At 40.0% G+C, this 25,946-nt stretch overlaps 1 protein-coding gene across 1 annotated transcript in view; it reads left to right on the top strand.

The window, feature by feature from the left end:
- The window catches only part of LOC122551048 (centrosomal protein of 63 kDa-like), a 47,252-nt gene that overhangs the window by 14,284 nt on the left and 7,022 nt on the right, over positions 1–25,946 (top strand). Inside the window, exons 3-4 of the mRNA XM_043692691.1 lie at positions 6,378–6,515; positions 16,305–16,538. Of these exons, the coding sequence (XP_043548626.1) occupies positions 6,378–6,515; positions 16,305–16,538 (372 nt within the window). The remainder of the gene's footprint in view (positions 1–6,377; positions 6,516–16,304; positions 16,539–25,946) is intronic.

Here is a 25,946-nt window from a genome sequence, read left to right as displayed (position 1 = left end):
AGATCTCTTTATTCTGCAACACTCCCCAGGACTCTACCATTGACTGTGTAAGTCCTGGGAGAAAGTGAGGACTGGAGATCAGAGTCGAGAATGGGGTGCTGGAAAAGCACAGCAGGTCAGGCAGCATTGGAGAAGCAGTAGAATCAACATTTCAGGCAAGAGCCCTTCATCAGGAATGAGGCTTGTGGGCCGAGGGAATGAAGAGATAAATGATAAGTGCCAATGGACAGCACAGTGGCTCAGAGGTTAGCACTGCTGCCTCACAGCGCCAGAGACCCGGGTTCGATTCCACCCTCGGGCGACTGTCCATGTAGAGATTGCACATTCTCCCCGTGTCTGTGTGGGTTTCCTCCACGTACTCCGGTTTTCTCCCACAATCCAAAGATGTGCAGGTTAGGTGAATTGGCCATGCTAAATTACCCTTAATGTTAGATGCTTTAGTCAGGGGTAAATACAGGATAGGGGAGTGGGGCTGGATAGGTTACTCTTTGGAGAGTCGGTGTGGACTTGTTGGGCCAAATAGCCTGTTTTCATACTGCAGGGAGTCTAATTATGAGAGGGGGTGAGACTGGGAGTTAGGTAGATGGAGGTGGGGGTAATGGTGATAAGTCGAGAGCAGGGTGGAGCAAATAGGTGGTAAGGAAGATGGACAGGTAGGACAGGTCATGAGGGAGGTGCCGGGCTGGGAGGTTGAAACTGGTATAAGGTGGGGGGGGGGGGGGGGAAGAGGGGAGGGGAAGTGAGTAAACTGGTGAAATTTACATTGATGCCATGGGATTGGAGGGTCCCAAGGCAGATGATGAGGCATTCTTCCTCCATGTGTCGAGTGGTGAGGATGTGGTGATGGAGGAGGCCCAGGACCTGCATGTACTTGGGCAGATTTGAAGTGTTCGGCCACAAGGTGGTAGGGTTGATTGATGTGGATGTCCCGGCAATGTTCTCTGATGCCCTCTGCAAGTAGGCGTCCTGTTTCCCCAATGTAGAGGAGACTGCATCGGGAGCAACGGATACAGTAAATGATATGTGGAAGTGTAGATAAAACTCTGGTGGATGTGCAAGGCTCCTTTGGGGCATTGGATGGAGGTGAGGGGGAGGTGTGGGCGCAGGTTTTGTAATTCCTGCGGTGGCAGTTGCCCGAGCCGGGAATTGAACCCGGGTCTCTGGCGCTGTGAGGCAGCAGTGCTAACCACTGCCACCGTGCTGCCCCTTTTGGTCTTTAAGGGCCCTGTTTTCTCCCTATTTACTCTTGCCTGTCATGTACTTGCAGAATCTTTTTAGATCCTCCTTTACCTTATTTGCCAAAGCTGTGTTGTGTTTTAGCCCTCCTGATTCACTCTTGAGTGTACTCTGACACTCTATACTCTTCAAGGAATTCACTTGATCCCAGCTGCCTATATGTGTCATTTGCTGACTCCATTTTGTTGCCCAGGCCCTCAATAACTTTGTCATTCATGATTCCCTACTCATGCCAACCTTACACTTTACTCTAATGAGGGTTCAGGGTCAGAATGTTCCTATTAATTTGAAGGCCTCCCACTTATCAAATGTCTTTTTGCCTGCAAACAGCCTCTCTAGTCAACATTTGAAACTTCCTGTCTAAATTGGCCTTGACCCAATTTAGAACTTCAGCTTGTGGATCAGATATATCCTTTCTCATAGCTATTTTTAAAACTAGTGGAATTATGGTCAGTTGTCCCAAAGTTCTCCTCCACTAACACATCTGTCACTTATTTCACAAGATGATGTCAAGTTTTGCTCCTTCTCTGGAAGGGCCATCCACATACTGCATGAGAAACCTTTGCTGAACACACTGAACAAATTTCTCTCCATCCAAGCCCTTAACACTATGGCAGTCCCAGTCGATGTTAGGAAAGTTAAAATCCCCGACTATTACAACCCTATTATACTTATAGCTATCTGCGATTTCCTTACGTATTTGCTCCTCAATCTCCCACTAATAATTGGGGGGCGTATAATACAATGCTCTCAAAGTGATTTCCCCCTTTTTATTTCTCAGTTCTACCCAAACAGACTTGGTAGATGAACCCCCCACGCATGTCTTCTCTCAGTACTGCTGTGATGTTCTCCCTAATCAAAAGTGCAACTTGCTGCTCTTCCCCCCGACATCTTGCCTCCCTTTCTATCCTTCCTGTAGCATCTGTACCCCAGAGGATTGAGCTGCTAATTTTGTCCCTTCCTCAGCTTGTTTCTGTAATAGCTACAATATTTCAGTCCCATGTACCCATCCATGCCCCAAGGTAATTTGCCTTTCCTTATAGGCCACTTACACTGTAATTAATGCAGACTTACTTTGTCTCCTGTCATGCTGTTGTCTGTCCTATCTAATACTAGGATTATGAACTCTGCCTTTATTATTTAACTTTGTCTCACTGACATCTGTGCTATCCTTCACCTTCTCTTTCATCTCCATTCTACTTTGGGTTCTACTCATCTGCTGGACTATTTTAAGCCATCCTAGTTTAAACTCAACTCCATTTCAAGAAGGAATGGTTTAAATGGCTGTGCGAGACTTGGAACCTCCAGTGGTGATCAGGAAATGTCCAAGATCTATAACACTCCAAAGATTGTCAGAAACCAGGCATCCACTCAATTCTTCTGAACTTGGCTATAGTGATAGGGTCAGCATGCAGGACCAGGCACAGGAGCATCAAGCAGATGTAACAGAGACTGGAACAAAAGATTGAGGAATCATTCTAACTTCTCATCACTGCTAGCTTTGGTATGCAAGCACGTGACAACTGTCTCCATTGGGAAACACTGCCAGCTGCCTTGGTCACCTGGGTCTCGTAGAATGCTTAGTAGCTGCATACTTGGTCATTGTAGCTGTGGGTTCTTAGCATCATTAGCAAGGCAAGAGAGGAATGAGGGACCTCAAGCTCTCACCAGCTGCCCTTCTTTTTGTGAAGGTATGGTGCCAGCAAACACCCAGACAGACAGGCACCGTAGCACCTTCTTCTCAAGACATGCTAGAGATTCTCTCCCCCTTCACCACCTCGTTGCCTGTGACCCCAATGCATGCACCAGGTCAAGTTGAGGAGAGTGAGCCTGTCTCCAAGAAGTAAAGTCACTAGAGGGAGTGCCCTTATAGATTTAAAGTTGTAGGGGCCAACTGCCACTGACTTCTATGTTACCAGGACCTAAAACAGGCTCTCTTCACCAAGCCTCCAAACATTGAGTCTGTGTCTAGACATTGTGGAAGGGAGTAAAGGTAAAAGAAACCTAATGAGGACATTCCAGTGGCAGTGAGGTGGTGGAGGGGGATAGAATCTCTAGCATGTGTTGAGAAGACGCTACCATGGTGTCTGTTTGTCTGAATGTTTGCTAGCACCACCATAAGGTAAATCATGATGTAAAGTGCCATTTGTAAATACATATTCGCTTGCATTATTATATCATCTGCTGTAGTCTTATTGTATCTATAGGATTGGCACCCGTTCCAACATCTGAAAGATGTGGAGCAGCTTCAGCCATCACAAAATGTAATCTATTGCTGCAGCCAGACATTGATAATTATTTAACAACAACAAAAAAAGACATTTTTGGAAAATTTCAACGTATCTGGCAGCATCTCTGCAGAGAAAGCAAAGTTAATGTTTTGGATCCAGTGACTCTCCTTCAGAACAGATGATAGTTAGGAAAAGGTTGGTATTTGTGCAGAAGACTGGGCTAGGGGAGAGGATATGAGTAAAGGATTGGAGGAGATAGAGTCCAAAGAGAGAGAGAAACTTAGTCTGGTAGACAAAAGACTGGGTAAAGTTCTGGTGGGAGAATGATTAGCTGCTAATGGGGACCATTAATACCTGACAATAGGTTGTGTGAGATAGGTTGTGTGTCCTATGTGATAACAAGGACTGGTCTGTCAGGGGTGGGGTAAGGCATAGGGGAAGGTGATCAAGCACTGAACACTCTGATCTACTCTTTCTTCATTTCCAACATGATCCCAAACCTCCATGGCACCTTCCCCTGCAATTGCTGAATGTGTAATATGTGTCTGTTTACTACCTCCCTTCTCACCATCCATGGCCCAAACACACACCTGCGCAAGACTTGAAATCTCCAGTGGTGATCAGGAAATGTCCAAGATCTATAACCCTCCAAGGATTGTCAAAAACCAGGCATCCACTCAGTCCTTCTAAACTTGGCTATAGTGATATGGTCAGCATGCAGGACCAGGCACAGGAGCATCAAGCAGATGTAACAGAGGTACGGGAGACTGGAACAGAAGATTGAGGAATCATTCCAACTTCTCATCACTGCTAGCTTTGGCATGCAACACCTTCCTGCATTTCACTCCATTTAGTTTGCTGTATTTGCTACTCATAATGTGCTCCTTTACATTGGAGAAACAAAATGTAGGTGAGTGACCGCTTGAAGAATGCATATGTTCTGTCTGCAAAAACAACCCTGACCTTTATGTTGCCTGCCACTTCATGCTGCCATGTTCTCTGTCCAATATCTCTGCCTCAGGCTTGCTGTTGTGTTCCAGTGAAGCTCAGCGCAAAGCTGGAAGAACAACATCTCACTTCTTGGGAACTCTTCAGCCTTCTGGACTCGATATAGAGTTCAACAACTTTAGGGTTTGAGCACCTTACCCCTTTTATCTTTCCCTCACCCCCACACACTAGGCTTTGTCATCGCATGGGCTGCTATCACACAAAACTCATTGTCAATCACTAATGGTTCCTGTTAGTAATGTCAGCTGCAGAGGTGCCCACTTAGTGAACCCGCCAAATCCAAATGACTTGGATTCCACCCCTGCCCCAACTGGCTGTGGTCAAATCTCCAGATTAATCTTTCCACCAGTATTGCAATGAACTGATACACAAGGCCCTGACTGTTTTTACTTGACTTCCTGTGCTGACTATACCCTAATCCTTGCCCTGCAATCGCACAAATCCCCAGACTTGCAGTGGTCAACCACCTAATTATCTGTGGCCAAACTCCCAGACTAGAAATATCTCCCTTTCACTCCATTAAACATTCCTTCCTTTTGCTTTTACACAGTAATATGTCTGACACACAAACTGTTGGAGTATGCAGCTTTGACCTTGACACTGCACCATGCGTACAGCAGTATGTCCACTCCCATTAGGACTTTTCAATGTACAAGACACTGTTTCCTACAGCCACAATCTTCCTGACCCTCCCTCTGCACTGAAACACCACCTGTAAGCCAGAAGATGCCTGGCTGTCCAACTGTACTAAAGCAGTAGCTCAAAGCCAGAGAATATCTAGCTGGTCTATCCAGTAATGCTACTTCTATGCCAACAAGTGTTGGTTGTGTAAAGTTAATAAACTAACTAGGACTTGACACTGACATGCAAACTTGACTGAAACTCACTTAGTTTTTGTCAAGTTTTTGAAGTGCATAGTTAATTGGGAAGGGGAAGTTAATAGGGTGTAATTAATAAGGTGCAAATGCATGTTAATAAGCTTCTTATCTTCTAACACGAAGAGTTTGATTGTGTAATCTCCGGAAGGAGAAGTTAATTGCAAAAGTTTTTCTCAACAGTACAAATCTGATCTTTGGACTGATTAAATCATTGTGCTTATCATTATTCTCATCACTTCAGAGAACATATTGCTTCCGAGGTATTGATCTTTCTGGAGGAAAAAGATACCTGGCAATTGCTCTCACTTCTATTCCCAAAGTCCCAAGTAAATTACCATCAAACATTGGAAAATGTGCTTTGCTCATTTACTATGTTACCAACTCCAAGAAAGTGCCAGACTTTACTGAAAGTTACTTTGCCTATACTCTGGCTATGTTATGACAATTCTGAATAAACATTTTCACAGTTATTATTTACAATGCTGTTATATAGATTAAGCTGCATACTTGAGCTGAACATTACTCTTAAGATTTGCAACCCTGGCACATCTTTCTCAGTAACTTTCTTTTTCCTTAACCTGAATTATATTGCTTTAGTCTCCAGAAATCCATGAAAGATTTAGTAATAAAGTGAATGTAACTTGTTGGACCTTCAGTTTTCAAAGATGTATTCTCCACATACTGCCGTTTTGCTCAGGGCATATGGAAAATCTATTTAGTAATTGAATAATAAATTAAATAATGGAATAATTATTCAATAGCATTGACCAACACACACACTTTCTCAGATGAGTGTCTTTGTAATACTGTAGTGAAGGGCACTTCATATTTACAGTATGTGCTGAAGCTGAAAAGGACATCACTAGTTATTCTCTACCAGGTAGGTTCAGTAGGCTGTGATCTACATCCCATTCAATCCTCCTGATGTGTGGAGGTGCATCGGTGAAATGAAGGAAGTCCAATGAAATACGTAAGCTTTATTTTATACAGTTCAGTTACTTATGATTTGTAGTTGCATCTTTAGCTCCATAAACTACAAAGTAGTTACGAGAAACTACAGAAACATCAACTGAAGCATACCAGAGACACATGCAAATTACAGATCGTTGGTGAAAATGCGGAGAGTCACTCAAAGCCAAAGATGCTAAGTAGCAATTTAGAGGTAAGTGTCTTTGTTCCAATTATGATTGTAATGTTTTGAATATTTTTGCATTGATTTTGTTAATGACACATACTCATATGTTCAGATATGCTAGTATGGCGGGCAAGATTTTATTTGGCATTGTATAATTGGCAAACTATTTACCATGCTGATTAAAATGTTGATCTTTTGTACAATATTAAGAAGGATAAAAACCATAGATTTGGCAAATCAAATTTATTTTGAAGCAGCTGATGTTTTACTCTGATAGGATATGTTTACAATCTTGTTTTTAATTAATTAATTAATTTAGTTCCACCTCTCAAACGGGACACAGCAAGTTTGTTTCCTGACACAGTGCAACTGCAAATCAGGACTTTGAATGTGGAAATCAATGGATCTTGCAGCATTAAAATAATTCAAGACTGAAAATCCTATTGGCATCTTTGGCCATTCTGAATTTACATAAAGTTTAAATCTGTATATTTTTATGATTAAATTAATGAACTCTACAAGAAGTCAAATGTTGAGCACGTGAGGTGGAAATCTGCTGCATAACCACAAATTTGATATTGTAAAATACGTCTTATCGCCCTACAAAAACAAACTTACATTAAATTACCAGTTACCTTCAATTGCTATTAAGCTCTGGGTGACGTTTTCACAATTTTCTCCATTATCCATTGAATTGAGAGCTCGAGAGGAATTTTGGCAAGAATAGTTGTCTAAAAATGCCATTGCCGGTGCTCTGTTAGGTCTGTGTATAGGACTATTGGTTATCAGTAAGTAGATGGGGTAGAGTAGGAGCAACTAGAAGAACCAAGGGAGTTAGAGGATTTGACCCACATTGAGTCTTGAGGGGACACTTGAACAAAGTCAGCCACATTTTAGCAGTGAGATTGTAATTGAGAGTTATCACCAGGATCATCTAGAACTGAATCCTTAAATTGGATAATGAACAGCACTGCTCTTCTCAACCAAGTTACCATGAACACTGAATTTCTCTACTATAATGTTATTCCAGGTTGAAACAAGTGACCATAGTTATGCTTTGCAGTTCACCATGCTCCTTTTTTTGTTTTGAAAATGAACACTTCTAACAATTCCGTGATCAATCCAAGCAAAAAAAAAGCACTCTGCTTTATTTATATATTACTGAAGTCCCCAGGGATGAATAATAACTAATAGGCAGAATCTTCAATGAAATAAAACATTCCCAAACTCTCTTTCAAAGAAAGATAAGAAAACAAACTATGCCTCTGAAACACAAAAGCAGCTTTTAGGTCTATGGAGGAAATTCCTGAATGTATAGTCACCAGTGGTGAAGACCTTTTTAAAATCAAGAATATTCAAGAAGCTAGAAATAAATCAGCTTAGATAGCTCATATTTGGAAGGTGTTATAATACCAGTGTAGAGAGGTCAGTGGATAGCATTCCTGCCACTATACCAGAAGCTCCATTTTCCAGGACATCAATGGACACTTGAGGGAAGTAAAATTACAGGACAATGGGGATAAGGAATGGCTCTGACTGAATTGTTGTAGGCATATTGCTGGGGTGTTGGTGTCAAATCAATGGTCTAAATGGCTGCCTCCAGTGCTGTAAATTATTCCATGGCTCCATGCTTCATGACAACGTATTAAGGCAGGGTAAAAGTCAGGTGACAAAGAAGTGGAAAGCTGTGGAATCAGTGGTTAGATATTAACTTGGGCTCAATTTGATAAAGTTTGCCAATATCTGATTTAGTCTCAGATAGTAACCACCTTTTGGTTGATGCAAAGGAAAGGAGTTGATAGCTGGGTAACCACATTAGGAACAGGGACAAAAAAAATTGTCTTCTATCTTCCTCATAATTTGAATGCAGATCTGTTCATCTCCTCGGCGCAATGGACACACATACTAGTTTGGTATATGGTCTTAACATAATGTATGAGATGTACTCAATTTTCTCAGACCTGTGAATAGAATTCTGACTGAATTATTCCAATATGTCGTTGTTGTGCAATTTGTTTGTTTGGATATGTATTGGAGATTCAAACAAGCTCTCTGGCTTATTACTAAGCATTCTTGATTATGAAGCACATGGAGTGTTTCTGTGATTTCACCTTTTTTTTATTGGAACATAGCAGTTTGATGTTCCTTTACTTTCAGTTGGATGTTTCCTGAACTGTGAAGGCTGAATAATTTCAGAGTTCAGTCACTATACTGTGTTGGAAGGGATTCCCCAGTTTCCAGCTTAAAATTGTGGCCATGAATTATTGTTCACAGTTTTCCCTTATTATTTAATGGATAGTGCAGATCTGCTGAGATACCTTTTAGCTTTGGAGCTGGGAATTTTTAACAGTGCCACATGACTTGAAATGGCCTTTACTTGATGGTGGCAGATTGTGTTTTTAATGGACAATCTTCGCTCTGATGGGGTCTTCCCCCACCACAGTGGAATAACAGGACAATGGCAGTTCTCAATGCCTCCCACTTTTGCATTTTAGCTGGAATACTGGTATTTCTTTGGATGATGAGCCGTATGTCACATGTTGGACCTTGTGAAGGCTTTCAATCCCCAAGAATTAAAACTCTATTTTGCTTCCAGAAAATCCTTGACACCATTAGCAACTTGATCTAGGTTATCTTTATATTGAAATGGCTCAGGTAGTAGAGGGGCTTTTCCATAATGAGACTAAACCTAAGAAGGTTAACTTAAGCATATTGTGTTGGGAATCGGATTGCACTTTTAGTTTTGTGTAGCACTGGAGGTTATCATCACAGTTTTGCTGTTTTCATGTATTGTTGGTCTCTGCACATTCTAATGTCTCCCAACTGCCCCTGCTTCTGTAATCTGCTTAGTCTAAGTTCTTTGAGGAGAAAGTGAGGTCTGCAGATGCTGGAGATCAGAGCTGGAAATGTGTTGCTGGAAAAGCGCAGCAGGTCAGGCAGCATCCAGGGAACAGGAGAATCGATGTTTCGGGCATAAGCCCTGAAGAAGGGCTTATGCCCGAAACGTCGATTCTCCTGTTCCCTGGATGCTGCCTGACCTGCTGTGCTTTTCCAGCAACACATTTCCAGCTCTTAGTCTAAGTTCTGCCAGTTTCACAGGAGTATGCCTGATTTGAGGTTCTCCTCCATGTTATGCTGATTTTTGCTTACCACTGGTGTCTACCTGCTGAGACCTTTTTTTTATTTTGCTGCTGGAGTCTGTCTACTTGGTGGTCTGGTTTCTTCATTTATTACCTTCAGATTGTTCTAATCTTTCCTGATTTTGCTTAATTTTTTCATCTGACTAAAGTGAGATGGGAGAAACTGCAGCAACATTGGAAAATGGCTGCAATTGCTCAACTTTGTTTAAGTTTGCTAGCCAGTGGATGTTTCTAGGTGCCATTCCTGCTGTTTGGAGGGAACTCCTACTGAGGCCATTATGTTTTAGCATGCTCAGTGTCAGACAGTGCAGGTCTTTGTAACCAACAATTTCTGTTGAATAATATACTGTCTATATAAAGGTAAGAGCTCCCAATACAGCTCATCATGTAGTCTGATGTCATCAGCCATTCTATTCATAGCTGCTTCTCTTAATATAATTCCCAGAATAACAAATGTTTAATAGTTGATGGACTTTTAATAATCTCTTTTTAGAATTTAATATTATTTAACATTGGAAAAAAAACTGTACACAGAATATTAAAATTATATTAATTTGCCCTGGCAAAATGTTGATCATGCTATTAATCTATTTCATAAGAGCACCCACAAGAATGTGAAGCATTGGATAGTTTTTGGATCAACTGAATAATTGTTCTCCATATTATTTAATTTGAGAGTCAAGTAATAGAATCATAAAATCCTTACATAGTGAAAAGATAACATTTGGCCTGTTGAATCTCCATCAGCCCCCCGAGGAGCCTCCCATCCAGACCCAGCCTCTTACCTTATCCCTGTAAACCCACATTTACCATGGCTATTCTACCTAGCCATGTCACTGGACACTACAGGCAATTTAGTAAGGCCAATCCACTTAACCTGCACATCTTTGGGCTGTGGAAGAAAACCCACGCAGACACGGGAGAATATGCAAATTATTTATAATCACCATGAAAAAGCTATGGAAAAAATAGGTTTTAAGTCACTGGAATTAATAGTGAGATATTGCAGTGGTTTGAAAGCAAGAAACCAGCAAGAAAGTGAATATAGATATATATGGATCTAGGAGAAAGTTAGGACTGCATATGCTGGAGATCAGAGTCAAAAAGTGCTTATACATGGATCTATTTGGTAACCGGTTATCACTGGTATCTTGCAGGGATTTTTGTTCGGTGTAGTGCACTTTGCTATTTCGATTAGTGATCTAAATTTCGCTGAAGAGCAAGGTAGGCAGATTACACAAAGATGCAGGAGAGCTTTAGGACAGTAGATGTTGCTGTACACTTCAGTTCGATCTTGATGTGTTGGGAACCTGATAAATTATGCTTAGAAAAGTGAAGTAGTATGCATGTAGACACATTTTTAATACTTATGCATACATCATTCAGTGAAAAATATTAAAGAAGGTGAGGAAGAAATGTTGGCATTTCAGAACTTGTAAGGTTGAAGGACCTGTTCCTGTGCTATTTTGTTCTTTGTTCTCTTTGTTTTTAAATAATCTATTATGAGAAAAGGTGGACTATTTTGTCCTATACAACACCTTAGGTTAAATTTGGATCAGTGTCCAGTTTTAAATATTTTTCATGTTGATTGAGTGATACAGGTTTTGGGAAAGGTGTAGAAAGGATGACTCCTATAGGTCTCAGTTAAAAACATCTTTTTCATTATTATACATATTTATCGGATATGTGCATCACTGGCTATACAGACATTTGTTGTCCATCCCGAGTGCCCTTGAGAAAGTAGTGGTAAGCCGCCTTCCTCGAATGCTTTAGACATTGACTGTACATATGCCCACAGTGGTATTGAACTAGTGATACTGAAGGAAAAGTGTTATAGTTTGAAGTCAGATGGTGTCTGACTTGGAGGAGAACTTGCAGATTCTGCCGTGTCTTTCTAGGAATCCAGGAGGCTGGTTTGGAAAGTGTTTTAATTGAGCCCTGTTGAGTTGATCAGTTAAGTTAGATGGAGTTGGGTAAGGTATTGTGAGTGAAGTCATCTTTGTAAAGGAGATTGCTGAAAAGAGATGGGGCTTAATGAAGAGTAGACCAAGGGATAATTGGGTGTTCAAATTGGTAGTTTGTTTTATGAGAGGGCAGACTAATGATCATGGTTTTAAGTTACATAAGGCCAGACCTAAGTTAGGTGACACGAGATGATTCTTTTCTTCTTTCGACTCCAATTCACTGAAGTACTTCGATCAGGAACTGAACCACCTGGCTGATTTGCGGATCTATCCCACTTAGAAAATGTAGGTATTGCCTGTAACTGCTAAGAATGATCAGACACTGAATTATCTCCTGGAATAGTTTTAACTGCAAAGGAGGCCATGCAAACTTCTCAAGTTTTCCAAAATTGATGGAAAGAACAAACAAAGATATTACATCTGTTGCAATACATTTGGATTTTCAAAAAGACTTCAACAAACTACTGTAAGGTAACCATGTGACACAAATCACATGATGTGGAATCAAGGGACAAATAGGAGAAGCAATTTTAAAAAGAAAAGCTGACTACAAAACAAAAGGCAAAGGTCAGGTAGTTGATATCTAGCCATTTTACAAAAGATGTAAAGTGGTAAACTACACAAATTGATACTGGGACCACTGTTGTTTGCAATTTGTGAATGATTTATTATGGTTAATATAGAAATGAAGTGACATTGTTATATTAAAAAAAGAACAACGAGGTCCTGCAGGTAGATTTCAAGGAATTACAGAGATTAGCAAGCATGGTGCCTAATACTAATCTGCAGATTACTCCCTATGCCACTTGCTCCTAAATATAGAACCAACTATTGTATCTTCATTAAAGATTTTTTTTGATAAACCAATTATTGTGTTCAAGAGCACTGGTTGACAGAGCTTTTATTCAAAAGCTGATCATAGTTAAGATACAAAGTTAAAAATCACACAACACCAGGTTATAGTCCAACAGGTTTAATTGGAAGCACACTAGCTTTCGGAGCGACGCTCCTTCATCAGGTGGTAGTGGAGGGCTAGAAATAAAATATTCATTACACCTGCTTCAATTTAACAAAATAAATCAGATCCACTCTGGTTCATCCCTCAGGGCAATGCCTGGAACAATCAGAGTTAGCCTGTCCAGATCAAATGTAAACAAAACTTGCCAGTTAAATGTCAGCTATGATCTAAAATGGTGCATTCTTCAAAGCAGTACCTCCACCAATCAATCAGCTGTCTACTGTCATGATTATAAAATGTTATTTCACTTTGCATTGGTATTCTTGTGAATGCCTGGTGCATGCAAGATGAAAATCTAAGTGTCTTTTTCAGTAACAATCATATTCTTGATATTCTTAATCGTTTGATAGTAAAGGTTGATCAGAGGAGCGGAGAGGCCTATAGAGCTAAAACATGGTAGTGAAATATCCTTTCAACAATTCTTAAATTTATTTGAAGAAAACCTTACAAACATACTAAGATTTCACATGTACATGGAGTTGATTCACGAGTATCTAAGGAGGAACCTTGCCTTTTCACTCTCAAAGGACATTACCATAAATTCCATCTCATTTGACATCAAATAATTTAAACATTTATGAAAACTTTCCATGCGATGTTTGCCTTGTACATAAGCATCACACTTAAGACAATGACTGACTTTGATATAGCAAAAGATAAAAGATTGCTCTTCGGGACAGAGAGGTCTACAGAGAGAATGCATGACAGTAAAAGGTCCTTTCAAGTAAACAGCAGCAACAAACAACAGACTATTAAATGAACTTGAATATGAGAATGTATAAGCTGGAAAACTGTGTATGATTACTTTCTTGTTTATAAGGGAAGAAATGATCAACATTGGCAACGTTGGTTTCTCCCTAAAGAATCAAGACACATCTTGGTATATGAAGTAACCAAAATAATTTATATGAATAAAAGAAATCAGTTAAAACAAATATTGTCAGTTAAACAGACATTATCTCATCTTTAATGGTAGTAGCAAGGAAATTTATAATGTGTTGACAATGATTGAGTGGTCTGTGGGCAGCCAGGTATCAGTACATTGAAAATCAAAATAGGTGACAAAAAAAGCACATCAGCATCTACAAATCTTTCTTCACATACATATAAAATGGAGGATTAATTATCTGGAGAAATTTTTTTTAACTGTTTCTTTCACTGGATGTTGGCTTTGTTGACAAGGACAAAATTTGTTGCCTAGATGTTTACAACATAGAGGTAATTTACCTCATTGTATCCGTGTCGGTTAACAGCAATCTGACTTCACTAATCCTATTTTCCATCTTTTGCTTCATAGTCCTGCAGATTACAAAAAAGCAAGTGAATATCTAACTATTGCCTAAATGTTATGAGAATATCTGATTCAACCATCCTTTCAGACGGCAAGTTCCAGTCTCTCTCTACCGTCTGCGTGAAAAACATCCCTTCAAGTTTCCTCTTAGATTTCTACCTCTTCACTTTAAATATATGGCCCCTGTTATTGACCTCACTCTACTAATGGACAAATTACCTTGTAGCCACTTCATCTATGTCCCTCATAATTTTAGCTACTTCATAAAAAAATTAGAATTAGATTTTATTGCCATGCGTACTTAAGTACAGAAGTACATGAGTACAGTGAAAAGTTCAGAATGTCACTTTTCCTGACATCCGTCTTAGGCTAGAGGTATGTACCTCAGAACCTATCAAATGTTTTCTCCATTGCTCATGCCCTCCAGCTCACACAACATCTGGTAAATCTCCTCTGCATCCTCTCTAGTGAAATCACATTCTTCCTATACTATGGTGTTCAGAACTGCACACAGCACTCCATTTTTGATCAACCAGCGTTTTATACAATTTCAGTCAAATTTCCCTACATTTGTATTCCCCCCTTCAGCTCATAAAGGCAAGTATCTCATGTGTTTTCTGACAATTTTATCCAGCTGCCCTGCTATCTTCAGAGGTCTATGGATATGCACACCAATGTTGTTCTGATCATCGGTAGTTTCCAGCATCCTTACTATTCAGAGTGTAATCCCTTGCTTCCTCAGTTCTTCAAGTGCATTACTTTGCACTTTGCTGGGTTGAATTCCATTCCTAAAAATTAGTCTTCAATCACACTTTATCTCCATTAAATACATCCAGCACATCATAATTAGCAATTCAATAAAACTTGTCAACTCTAAAATAAAGCTCCAATAATAATGAAGATGAAAGGGTTCTATAAAGCTTTGATTATTGCCTAAATGTTTCACACGACTTTGTCGAAATGGCTCACAAATTGGTGATCATAGAGAATTTATAGTTCTTTAAAATATCTGAAAAGGACAACAAATTAAGAAGTGATCCTCCATGAGACTGAGACACCAATTATCAAAAAGCTGAGAGGAAGAAAGATAAAAAGATGTTACTATGCGGCAGATAAATGTGAAAGAGGACTGTAGACAGGAGTTAGTCAACAGGAGTTAGTCAGCAAGTCAGGTAGGACGACTGGATTCTGAAGTGTTCCTAAAACAAATTTAGGACTGCACCTACTGTTTATTTCATTTACAAATGACCGAATACCCAAAATTAGTCTCATTCTGCAGGTATAAAGGCAAGTCAGGTAGATCCAAGCTACCATGACAGATGGGAGCTGAGAGTTGAGAATATTCTGAATTGTGCCTATCATTGAAGATTGGATGGGTAGAATCCCACTTCAGGACTTATCCAATAGCTTCTGTTTAAAAGAAAAAGACCAGATTTGTGCAGGCAAACATTAAGCTTGAAATAAACTGCTTGGCTGAAATTAGTACCTGGAAAGCAGAGTAACTGCATGGGATGTACATCTGCCTTTTGATATGCAACTAGTAATTCATATCAACTGTGATATAGCTATTAATTTTCAGCTTAATTTACATTGATTATGATTCACATAGTGAAGTAATATCTTCATTTGGGAGTCACTTGACAAGTTTGGGGATCATAAGTTCCTCTTATTTGTATTCCATTGAGCTATGTAGCCAAAACAATGTCCTTTTGGGTTTTTTGGTTATTTCTGTATTTTCATTGAACGTTCAGCCTACCGCGATTCATAGGGAACAAGTTCTCCTTTTTGCATCCCTCTATATTTTCTCCAACCCATTCTCTTTGATTGATGCCCATATTGTGGTCAGGTTGAGTGGATTCCTACCATCAATAGGAATCCCAGCAGGCCAACTACAAAGACTTCATCCAGAAGACTGCTACAGCATCAGAAAATTGGCAAAGACTATGAGGCAAAAATGTCCCAAAAGTTTGAATCAATGCTGTCAAGGTAGGCTTTCAACAAGGTGGATGATGCAAATAACTCAGAGGGAGAGAGTTTTTTTTATGCATAACCAAGTTTTTCGTGAATCCTTTTTTCCCTATAAAAAGAATAGTGAGGAAAGGATGTTCCCCATTGAAAGCCATGATGAGGGCTTTTGTTTTATATTTGAGGGGTTGTGATGGTGTCGTAATTTGGAGGCAAAAGTAAGCATCACTTGCTGTTGTTCTTGTACAAGGTGCTTGCCAGCTATCAGAGGGTGATCTTGCTACATTCTTTGTAGATTGCATGTTTTGCTCCTCTTCGTTGTCTCGATAAATGAACAAAAAAATGAGAATTAGTTCACAGTTTATCACTGAGCATTTCTTTCAAAGTGTATTTTTATCCTAACTAAGGACTTTTGTTATGACTCTTTTAAATCAACAGGCACAAAGTTCTGATGCTTACTGGAATTGCAGGAAGCACATTGAGCTATGTGAATCAGAAATAAAGTACTTAAAGAGTTGCATAGAGAGTGCTCAAGACACTATACAGAGTGATGAGACTATCATTGAGCAGCTGAAGCTTAGCATTGAGCAAAAAACCACCGATGAAGAATTGAACCGGAAGGATCAACAAAATCTGTTGGAAGAAATTAAATGTTATCAAAGGAGATGTCAGGTATTTGGCGATGTCATAAAATGTTGCAAACATGTACTTTATGTATCTCCTACACTTAAAAGTAATAACGACAAAAGAAAATAAACGTTCCAATAGCATTAGAAGAAATGTTGGTCAGAAACAAGTTTTTCACAAAGTATTTCACATTATTTCCAATTTCCAATTAGGGAGATTAACTGTGCCACTTCTTGAAAGATGCGAGGTCAATATTCATTTATGTAATTAGGCCACTACATGCAGTCAAAATAAATGGAAGCAATATACTGCTTAATTTTTCACTGATTTGATGACGTTGCTGCTGTGCTGATGCCACAGAATGCCACAGCTAATAACCTAGGAGCCTTAACTGGTAATCTTAATACAGGAGTTCAAATTCCATCACAGCAGCTAGGGAATTTACATTCAATAAATTAATTAAATCTGAAATGAAATATCAATGATGGTGATGAATATTGTAGTAGAATTCTATCAGGCTCACTACTATCCTTTAAGGAAATTAAAACTGCTGTCCTTATCTGGTGTCTTTTTTTATCTGACTCCAGATCTATTGTCAATGGAGTTATCTTTTAATTGTCTTCTGAAATAGTCTAGCAAGTTCACTTGCATTAAAATAGCTGCAAAGAGGCATAAGAAAAACTGGAAAGACCAAATTTCTCCATTACAATGACTGGGTGTGTTCTGTCCTACCAGCAGGACAGACAGGAACAAGAACAATTTATGTTAAAAGGTGCACTTTAGATATAATTAAATGTCTCGATGAAGAATGCAGTGCCATGTCAGGAAATATTAAGTCGGATGATCAAAGCTTGATTGGAGAAGTTTTAAGAAGGAGAAAAATGAGGTGTAAGGAGGAGAGGTATGGGGAGAGAATTTTGAGGTTTGTGTCGAGCTATCATTAAGAATTGCCACTGATGGTGGCAAGCCAAGGGAGAGCCCTGAGGCAGTCAGCTGAATTTAGAAGAGTGTGGGAAAAGAAGACCCAAAGGCAGAGTGGCAGTAAGGAATAAAAACTCATCAGGTCAGGCAACATCGTTGAGACAGAAATACAATTGATTTTTGAGTCCAGTGTCACCCTTCGTGATGAGTGGGAAATCAGAGGACTGGGAAGCTTTTAAAGAACAACAGAGGATAACCAAAAAGGAAATACGCAAAGAAAAAATAAGGTACGAAGGTAAACTGGCCAAAAACATAAAGGAGGAGAGTAAAGGCTTTTTTAGGTATGTGAAAAGAAAAAAAGTGGTTAAGACTAAAATTGGGCATTTGAAGACAGCAACGGGTAAATTTATTACTGGGAACAAAGAAATGGCAGAAGAGTTGAATTGACACTTTAGATCTGTCTTCACTGGGGAAGACACAAGCAATCTCCCAGATGTAATAGTGGCTGAAGGACCTGAACTGAAGGGAATTTATATTAGGCAGGAAATGGTGTTGGAGAGACTGTTAGGTCTGAAGGCTGCTAAGTCCCCGGGACCTGATGGTCTACATCCCAGGGTACTGAAGGAGATCACTGTAGAAATCGTGGATGTGTTGGTGATTATTTTCCAGAGTTCGATAAATTCAGGATCCGTTCCTGCAGATTGGAGGGTGGCTAATGTTGTCCCACTTTTTAAGAAAGGAGGGAGAGAGAAAACAGAGAATTATAGACCAGTTAGTCTGACCTCAGTGGTGGGAAAAATGCTGGAGTCAATTATAAAGGACGAAATTATTACACATCTGGATAGCAGTAACAGGATAGGTCAGAGTCAGCATGGATTTATGAAGGGGAAATCATGCTTGACTAATCTTCTGGAATTTTTTGAGGATGTAACTCTGAAGATGGACAAGGGAGATCCAGTGGATGTAGTATGCCTGGACTTTCAGAAAGCTTTTGATAAAGTCCCATATAGGAGGTTAGTGAGCAAAATTAGGGCACATGGTATTAGGGGCAAAATACTGACATGGATTGAAAATTGGTTGGCTGACAGGAAACAAAGAGTAGTGATAAATGGCTCCCTTTTGGAATTGCAGGCAGTGACCAGTGGTGTGCCGCAGGAATCAGTGCTGGGACCGCAGCTTTTTACAATGTATGTTAATGATATAGATGAAGGTATTAAAAGTAATATTAGCAAATTTGCTGATGACACAAAGCTGGGTGGCAGGGTGAAATGTGAGGAGGATGTTATGAGAATACAGGGTGACTTGGACAGGCTGATGAGTGGATGGATGCATGGCAGGTGCAGTTTAATGTGGATAAGTGTGTGGTTATACATTTTGGTGGCAAGAACAGGAAGGCAATTAGGTAAAGGGGCAGTACAACGAGATCTAGGTGTTCTTGTACATTAGTCAATGAAAGCAAGCATGCAGGTACAGCAGGCAGTGAAGAAAGCTAATAGCATGCTGGCCTTCATAACAAGAGGAATTGAGTATAGAAACAAAGAGATCCTTCTGCAGCTGTACAGGGCCCTGGTGAGACTGCACCTAGAATATTGTGCTCAGTTTTGGTCTCCAAATTTGAGGAAAGACATTTTGGCTATTGAGGGAGTGCAGCGTAGGTTCATTAGGTCAATTCTCGGAATGGCGGGACTATCTTACGCTGAAAGATTGGAGGGACTGCGCTTGTATACACTTGGGTTTAGAAGGTTGAGCGGGGATCTGATTGAGATGAATAAGATTATTAAAGGATTCGACACTCTGGAGGCAGGAAGCATGTTTCCGCTGATGGGTGAGTCCGCTCTTAAGGATAGTGGAATCAAGGGTTATGGGGATAAGGCAGGAACAGGATACTGATTGAGGATGATCAGCCATGATCGTAATGAATGGTGGTGCTGGCTCGAAGGGCAGAATGGCCTATTCCTGTACCTATTGTCTATTGGTCTTTTCTTCTGAAAAATACACCTGTTGGAATCAAAACATTAACTTTGTTGATCTCCCCACAGATGCTAGTGGACCTGCTGAGTTTTTCCAGTTTTTTAAAGTTTTTGAAAAGCAATTTGCATTTTTTTAATGCTAGCAGTTTGGAACTGGTTCTTACTCTACTACAGGGAGGAAGCAAGCTATTGGTCAGTGTCTGATAAGTGGTTAAGGCTTATTTTTCTAAGGTTTCAAATAGTAAACTACTGGTCATTTTTTAAAACATATAATTATGAAAAAGGAAAGCCACTGAATTATTTAAGTAGTTAATTTTAAAAAACACATTAAAATAGCAGGATAGTTGATTTGTGATTTAGGCCTATACTCTCTGGAATTTAAAAGAACGAGGAGAGATAAAGTTGAGGTATTAAAGATGATAAAAGGTGTGGATAAAATAAACATGGAGCAGATGCTTCCGCTTGTGGGACATTCTAAAATGGGAGGTCATAATCTTCGGATAAAGGGTCGCAAATTTAAAACAGAGTTGAGGAGAAACTACTTAGAGTCATAGAGATGTACAGCATGGAAACAAACCCTTCAGTCCAACCCGTCCATGCCGACCAGATATCCCACCCAACCTAGTCCCACATGCCAGCACCCAGCCCATATCCCTCCAAACCCTTCCTATTCATATACCCATCCAAATGCCTCTTAAATGTTGTAATTGTACCAGCCTCCACCACATCCTCTGGCAGCTCATTCCATACACGTACCACCCTCTGTGAGAAAAAGTTGCCCCTTAGGTCTCTTTTATTATCTTTCCCCTCTCGCCTTAAACCTATGCTCTCTAGTTCTGGACTCCCTGACCCCAGGGAAAAGACTTTGCCTATATACCCTATCCATGCCCTTCATAACTTTGTAAACCTCTATAAGGTCACCACTCAGCCTCCAACGCTCCAGGGAAAACAGCCCCAGCCTGTTCAGCCTCTCCCTATAGCTCAAATCCTTCATCCTTGTAAATCTTTTCTGAAACCTTTCAAGTTTCACAACATCTTTCCGATAGGAAGGAGACCAGAATTGCACGCAATATTCCAACAGTGGCCTAACGAATGTCCTGTACAGCCGCAACATGACCTCCCAACTCCTGTTGACCAATACTCTGACCAATAAATGAAAGCATACCAAATGCCGCCTTCACTCTCCGATCTACCTGCAACTCCACTATCAAGGAGCTATGAACCTGCACTCCAAGATCTCTTTGTTCAGCAACAGTCTCTAGGACCTTTTCAGTAAGTGTATAAGTGCTGCTAAGATTTGCTTTCCCAAAATGCAGCATCTCACATTTATTTGAATTAAACTCTATCTGCCACTTCTCAGCCCATTGGCCCATTTGATCAAGATCCTGTTGTAATCTGAGATAACCCTCTTCGCTGTCCACTACAACTCCAATTTTAGTGTCATCTGTAAACTTACTAACTGTACCTCTTATGCCCGCATCCAAATCATTTATGTAAATGACAAAAAGCAGAGGACCCAATACCGATCCTTTTGGCACTCCACTGGTCACAGGCCTCCAGTCTGAAAAACAACCCTCCACCACCTTTGAGCCAGTTCTGTACCTAAATGGCTAGTTCTCCCTGTATTCCATGAGATCTAACCTTGCTAATCAGTCTCCCATGGGGAACCTTGTCGAACGCCTTACTGAAGTCCATATAGATCACATCTATCGCTCTGCCCTCATCAATCCTCTTTGTTACTTCCTCAAAAACCTCAATCAAGTTTGTGAGACATGATTTCCCACGCACAAAGCCATGTTGACTATCCCTAATCAGTCCTTGCCCTTCCAAATACATGTACATCCTGTCCCTCTGGATTCCCTCCAACACTTGCCCACCACTAACGTCAGGCTGACTGGTCTATAGACAGAATTTCTGCAGTGTGGAAGCCGGCCAATTGACTCATTCGGCTTCTCCCAAAACATTATGAAACTGGAATTTGCTGCCCCAAAATGTGGTGTATGCTGCGACAGTGAGTAAATTTAAGCAAGCGTTAGACAGATTTTTAATTGGTAATGGGTTTAAGGGTTATGGAGAGAAGGGAGGAAAATAGGCGTGAGAAGCATATCAGCTATGATCAACTGGCAAAGCGGACTCAATGAACAGAATGGCCTATTTCTGTTCCTACATCTTACAAACTCATGGCTGTAACATGTGGGAGCTGCTTGATGCCAGTGAGATCCAGGGTAAATGCAGCTGAAGTAATTGTCTACTATTCGAATAGCCTTAATTCAGGGGTTATGACCTTGTGGCTGAACCATCGGTAATGTGACACACCATGGAAGGGGAAAGTATCTGCCTATTTTTACCATGAAGTATTCACAACCGATAGGATAGGATCTTCTCACTGGGTGGGTGGCTAGAGAAAAGAGAGTGTGACTGAATTTGCAATTGCCCAACAGATTTGAAGTTCTTTCAGCTTCTCTGAATCTGCAGGGTGGATGAAATCTGTGCCGGGGCTTCGACTCATTACAATTTGTATCAATGACTTCGACGAGAGCATAGCCACCATAGCTAAATTTGCAAATGACACCAATATAGGTAGGAAACAACATTGTGAAGAAAACAAAGATAGGTTGAATGAATTGGAAACAGTCTGACAGATGGAGCATAATGTGGGAAAATGTGAAGTTGTTCACTGTGCTAGGAGGACTAAAAAAAAACAAAATTTTGCTTAGATAACAACTGAAGATTTCTGAGAAGCAAAGAAGTCCAAGTATTATAGTTGGTGGTACAGGCCAGACCCTCAAAATATTTCACAGAAGTAGCCTAGACCCTAACATTTTTCTCATTTTAAAGGCAGATGTGAAGTGGGTATTCCAGGTGTGATGCAACTGGTCAAACAACTCAGCTTTAAGCAAAACAGAATTTATTTAAACACTGCAGTTGAAACATGAACAAAAGAAAGCAGTATTTAAAATAACTATTAGAAAACTTAATGGACTGGACACAGTAACTATTACTAATTAACTGTTCAAATACAGTAACATCTGAGAAACAAACCCCTTGGCAAAAAGCTAAATTCAATAGATTCTTATAGGCAGGAGGGAACAATATCCAGAGAGAGATTTCAGAGAAAGTCAGAGGAATGTTTTTACTGAAGCTTGCAACTCTTCTGAACTGCTACAGCTTAAAAAAAACTAAAAGTCTGAACTAGGGAAACTGGCCACTCCCCTTCCATCGTTAAACTGTTTTTAAGAAAAACCCAAAGGTCTCTTAAAACTAGATTCTTCGGCACCTCTGCCTTTACAATTTCTCAAAAAAAACCAAGGACAATATAGCCTTTTTAAAGTGTCAGTATTATCACGTAGTGCAGGAGGTTCAAAAAAGTTAATTTTTTTACGGTACAGCAAGTGATTGAGAAGCATAATGGGATGCACTCCTTTATTACAATAGGAATTGAACACTTAAGGATGTTGTGTTTCAATTATGTAGGGAGTTGATGAGATCAAATCTAAATACTATGTGCTCTTTTAGTTTCCTGATTTTAATGAGGGACGCAAATGAGTTGCAGGCAGCTCAAAGAAGGTTTATTAAATTGAGACCTGGAATGAACAGAATATCATATGTGAGAAGGTTATATTTCTTATTTGGAGGACTTGTTTGTCGTATTAGAACCTAAACAACCTTGACAAGGTGGACATTGTGAGTTTGTTTCCTTTTCAGTGAGTCCAGAACGAGAGGACCATGTTTGTAAAATTGAGGCTCACCCTTTCAGGATTGAGATGAAATTTTGTTTTCTCTCAGGATTGTTCGATTTTGGAGCTAAGCTCTAGGAGGTGGGGCAGGAGAATATTTTAAAGGCAGAGGTGGGAAGTACCTTGTTAGGCAAGGGAATCAAAAGTTCTTAAGAGAAGATGGAAATTTCAAATTTGAAACATACGTAGATCAGCCATGATTTGGAGATGCCGGTGTTGAATTGGGGGGTACAAATTTATAAGTCACAACACCAGGTTATCGTCCAACAGGTTTATTTGGAAGCTCTAGCTTTCGGAGTGTTGCTCCTTCATCAGGTGGTTGGAGCAGCGCTGAGACGGCTGGTGCTTCCAAGTAAACCTGTTGGACTATAACCTGGTGTTGTGTGATTTTTAACGTAGATCAGCCACATTCTTCATGAATAGAGGAGCAAGATACTTGTAATCATACTAAGTTGGAACACATGATACAGTGTACAAGAGTTATAGAGATGTACAGCTAAGAAATAGGCACTTTGATCTATCTCATCCCATGCCAATAAGATACCCCAATTAATCTAGTCCCATTTGCTAGCATTTGGCCCATATCACTCGTAACCCTTCCTATTCATATATCCATCCAGATACATTTAAAGGGCATCAGCCTCCTCCACTTCCACAGGCAGCTTGCTCCTTACACGCACCACACTCTGCATGAAAAAATTGCCCCTTTTAAATCTTCTCCCTCTCACCTTAAAAATATGCCCTCTAATTTTGAATTCCCTATCTGGAGAAAAGACATTGACTATTCACCTTACCGAAGTACCTTACCATTTTATAAACTTTTGTAATGTCACCCCTCTACTTCCAATACTCCAGAGAAAATAGCCCCAGCCTATTCAGTCTCTCAAATATTTCAAACCCTCAAATTCTCCAACTTTCCTTGTAAATATTTTCTGAACTCTTTCACATTTCACAATATCTTTCCTATAACAATGAGACTAGAATCAAATGTAGTATTCCAAAAGTGGCCTAACCAATATCCTATACAGCAGCAACATGACCTCCCAACGCCTATACTTAATGTACTCGCCAATAAATGCTGCCTTCACAACCTGTGACTCTACTTTCAAGGAACCTGCATTCCAAGGTCCCTTTGTTTGGCAGCTCTCTCCAGGATCTTACCATGAAGTGTAGAAGCCCTGCCAAAATGCAGCACCTCACATTTATCTAGATTAAACTCCATCTGCCATTCCCCGGCTCCTCAGCTCAGCTGGTCAAGGTCCTCTGAGGGAGCCTTTTCCACTGTCCAGTGCACCACCAATTTTGGTATCATCTGCAAGTTTACTAATCATACCTCCTGCATTCAAGTCCAAATCATTTATATAAAGACAGAATTAAAGAAGTGCTGATATCTTGCATGGTTGTCAGGTTGGTTCTGTGTTTGATGGAGTCATATCTAGCTGCTAAATGTCAGAGGTTAATTCTTTCAGTCCCCAAGCATTGCTGCAGGACCTCCTTGGAGCAATGTCTTTGGCTTAATGATCTTCAAGTGCTTAATCAAGGGCCTTCATTAAAAACTAGAGGTGTGCCTGTTTGGTGATGATTCTATGGTGTTCAGTACCATTTTCAAATATTTGATCATATGTACTCCCATGCAGCAAAACCACAACACTCAACCTTGAGTTGATGACTGGCAAGATGTCTTTGCACCTCACAAGTGCCAGGCAATGTCACCTCCACTAAGAGAATCTAGCTACCTCCAACTGACATGAAATAGAATTTCCATAACCAAAACTCCAACCATCAACACCATTCACCAGAGAAGTAACTGAGCAAGTCACATATGTATTGTGGCTACAAAAGTTGATCATTTTTGTGTATTCTGCAATGTTTGGCTCACCTCTTTCTCCACCATCTACAATGCAAAAATTGGGAGAATGATGAAGTAGCCTCCATTTTCCTAAAGAAGTGTAACTTCAAGGGCTGTAAATTTACATCGGGCGATAAGGGTGAGGCAATGAGTAGTGAATTGTCCGTAATATAACAGCTTGTAAATGAATACAAAAAGCAGTCTGAAGACTGACAAACAGCTCTATGCATTTATGGTTCCATGCTGTTTTTCACACCTCACATCTAACCCCAATCTCCCAGGAGACTCATTGTCAGGATTGATTGTTCTGAACAATGATTTATGAAAGTATAATAAACTTTAGATGTTAATCATTTGATTAGATGTGTGACATTTTTATGTAGTTTTTGTTCTGGCAGGATGATTTCATTCTTCGATATTTTGAAAAAGTTTTGAGGATCTTTAGAGTGATAAGCTTTCATTACTTATTTTACACTGTCTATTTATTTTAACCAGTTATTCATTTTATATTGAATAAATTGTTTTGAAAACCCATAATTTTGACTTGAGGAAACTGGTCAATGTATCATGTTTAAAGATTCTCGGGGGAATGTACCATAAACAACCAAGTTTCTGTTCCTGAGAATGGCTCTAATGTAATGAAGGGTACATAAGGTTCCAAGCGATCGATCATTTGATAAGATTTATAATTGGTGGTCATAACAGAAAGAATTGTGGATACTGTAAATCAGAAACAAAAACAAAAGTTGCTGACAAAGCTGAGCAAGTTTGGAAGCATTTGTGAAGAGAAATCTAAGTCAGCATTTCAGGTCTGGTTATCTTTCCTCAGAACTGATGGTAGCTAGTTCAGCTGCCATTTCTTTCAACACCAGCGAGATGCTACCACCAGACACATTCCCCTCTCTTGTCCACCTTCTGCAGGGACCATTCCCTCCAGGTCACCTTGGTCCACTCTTTCTTCACTCCCAACACCCTC

Source organism: Chiloscyllium plagiosum, chromosome 6 (genome assembly GCF_004010195.1).
Source record: "Chiloscyllium plagiosum isolate BGI_BamShark_2017 chromosome 6, ASM401019v2, whole genome shotgun sequence".
In the NCBI taxonomy this organism is placed as follows: domain Eukaryota; kingdom Metazoa; phylum Chordata; class Chondrichthyes; order Orectolobiformes; family Hemiscylliidae; genus Chiloscyllium; species Chiloscyllium plagiosum.
Note: the sequence above shows the minus strand (reverse complement) of the source record. Positions and strands in the feature narration are given on the sequence as shown.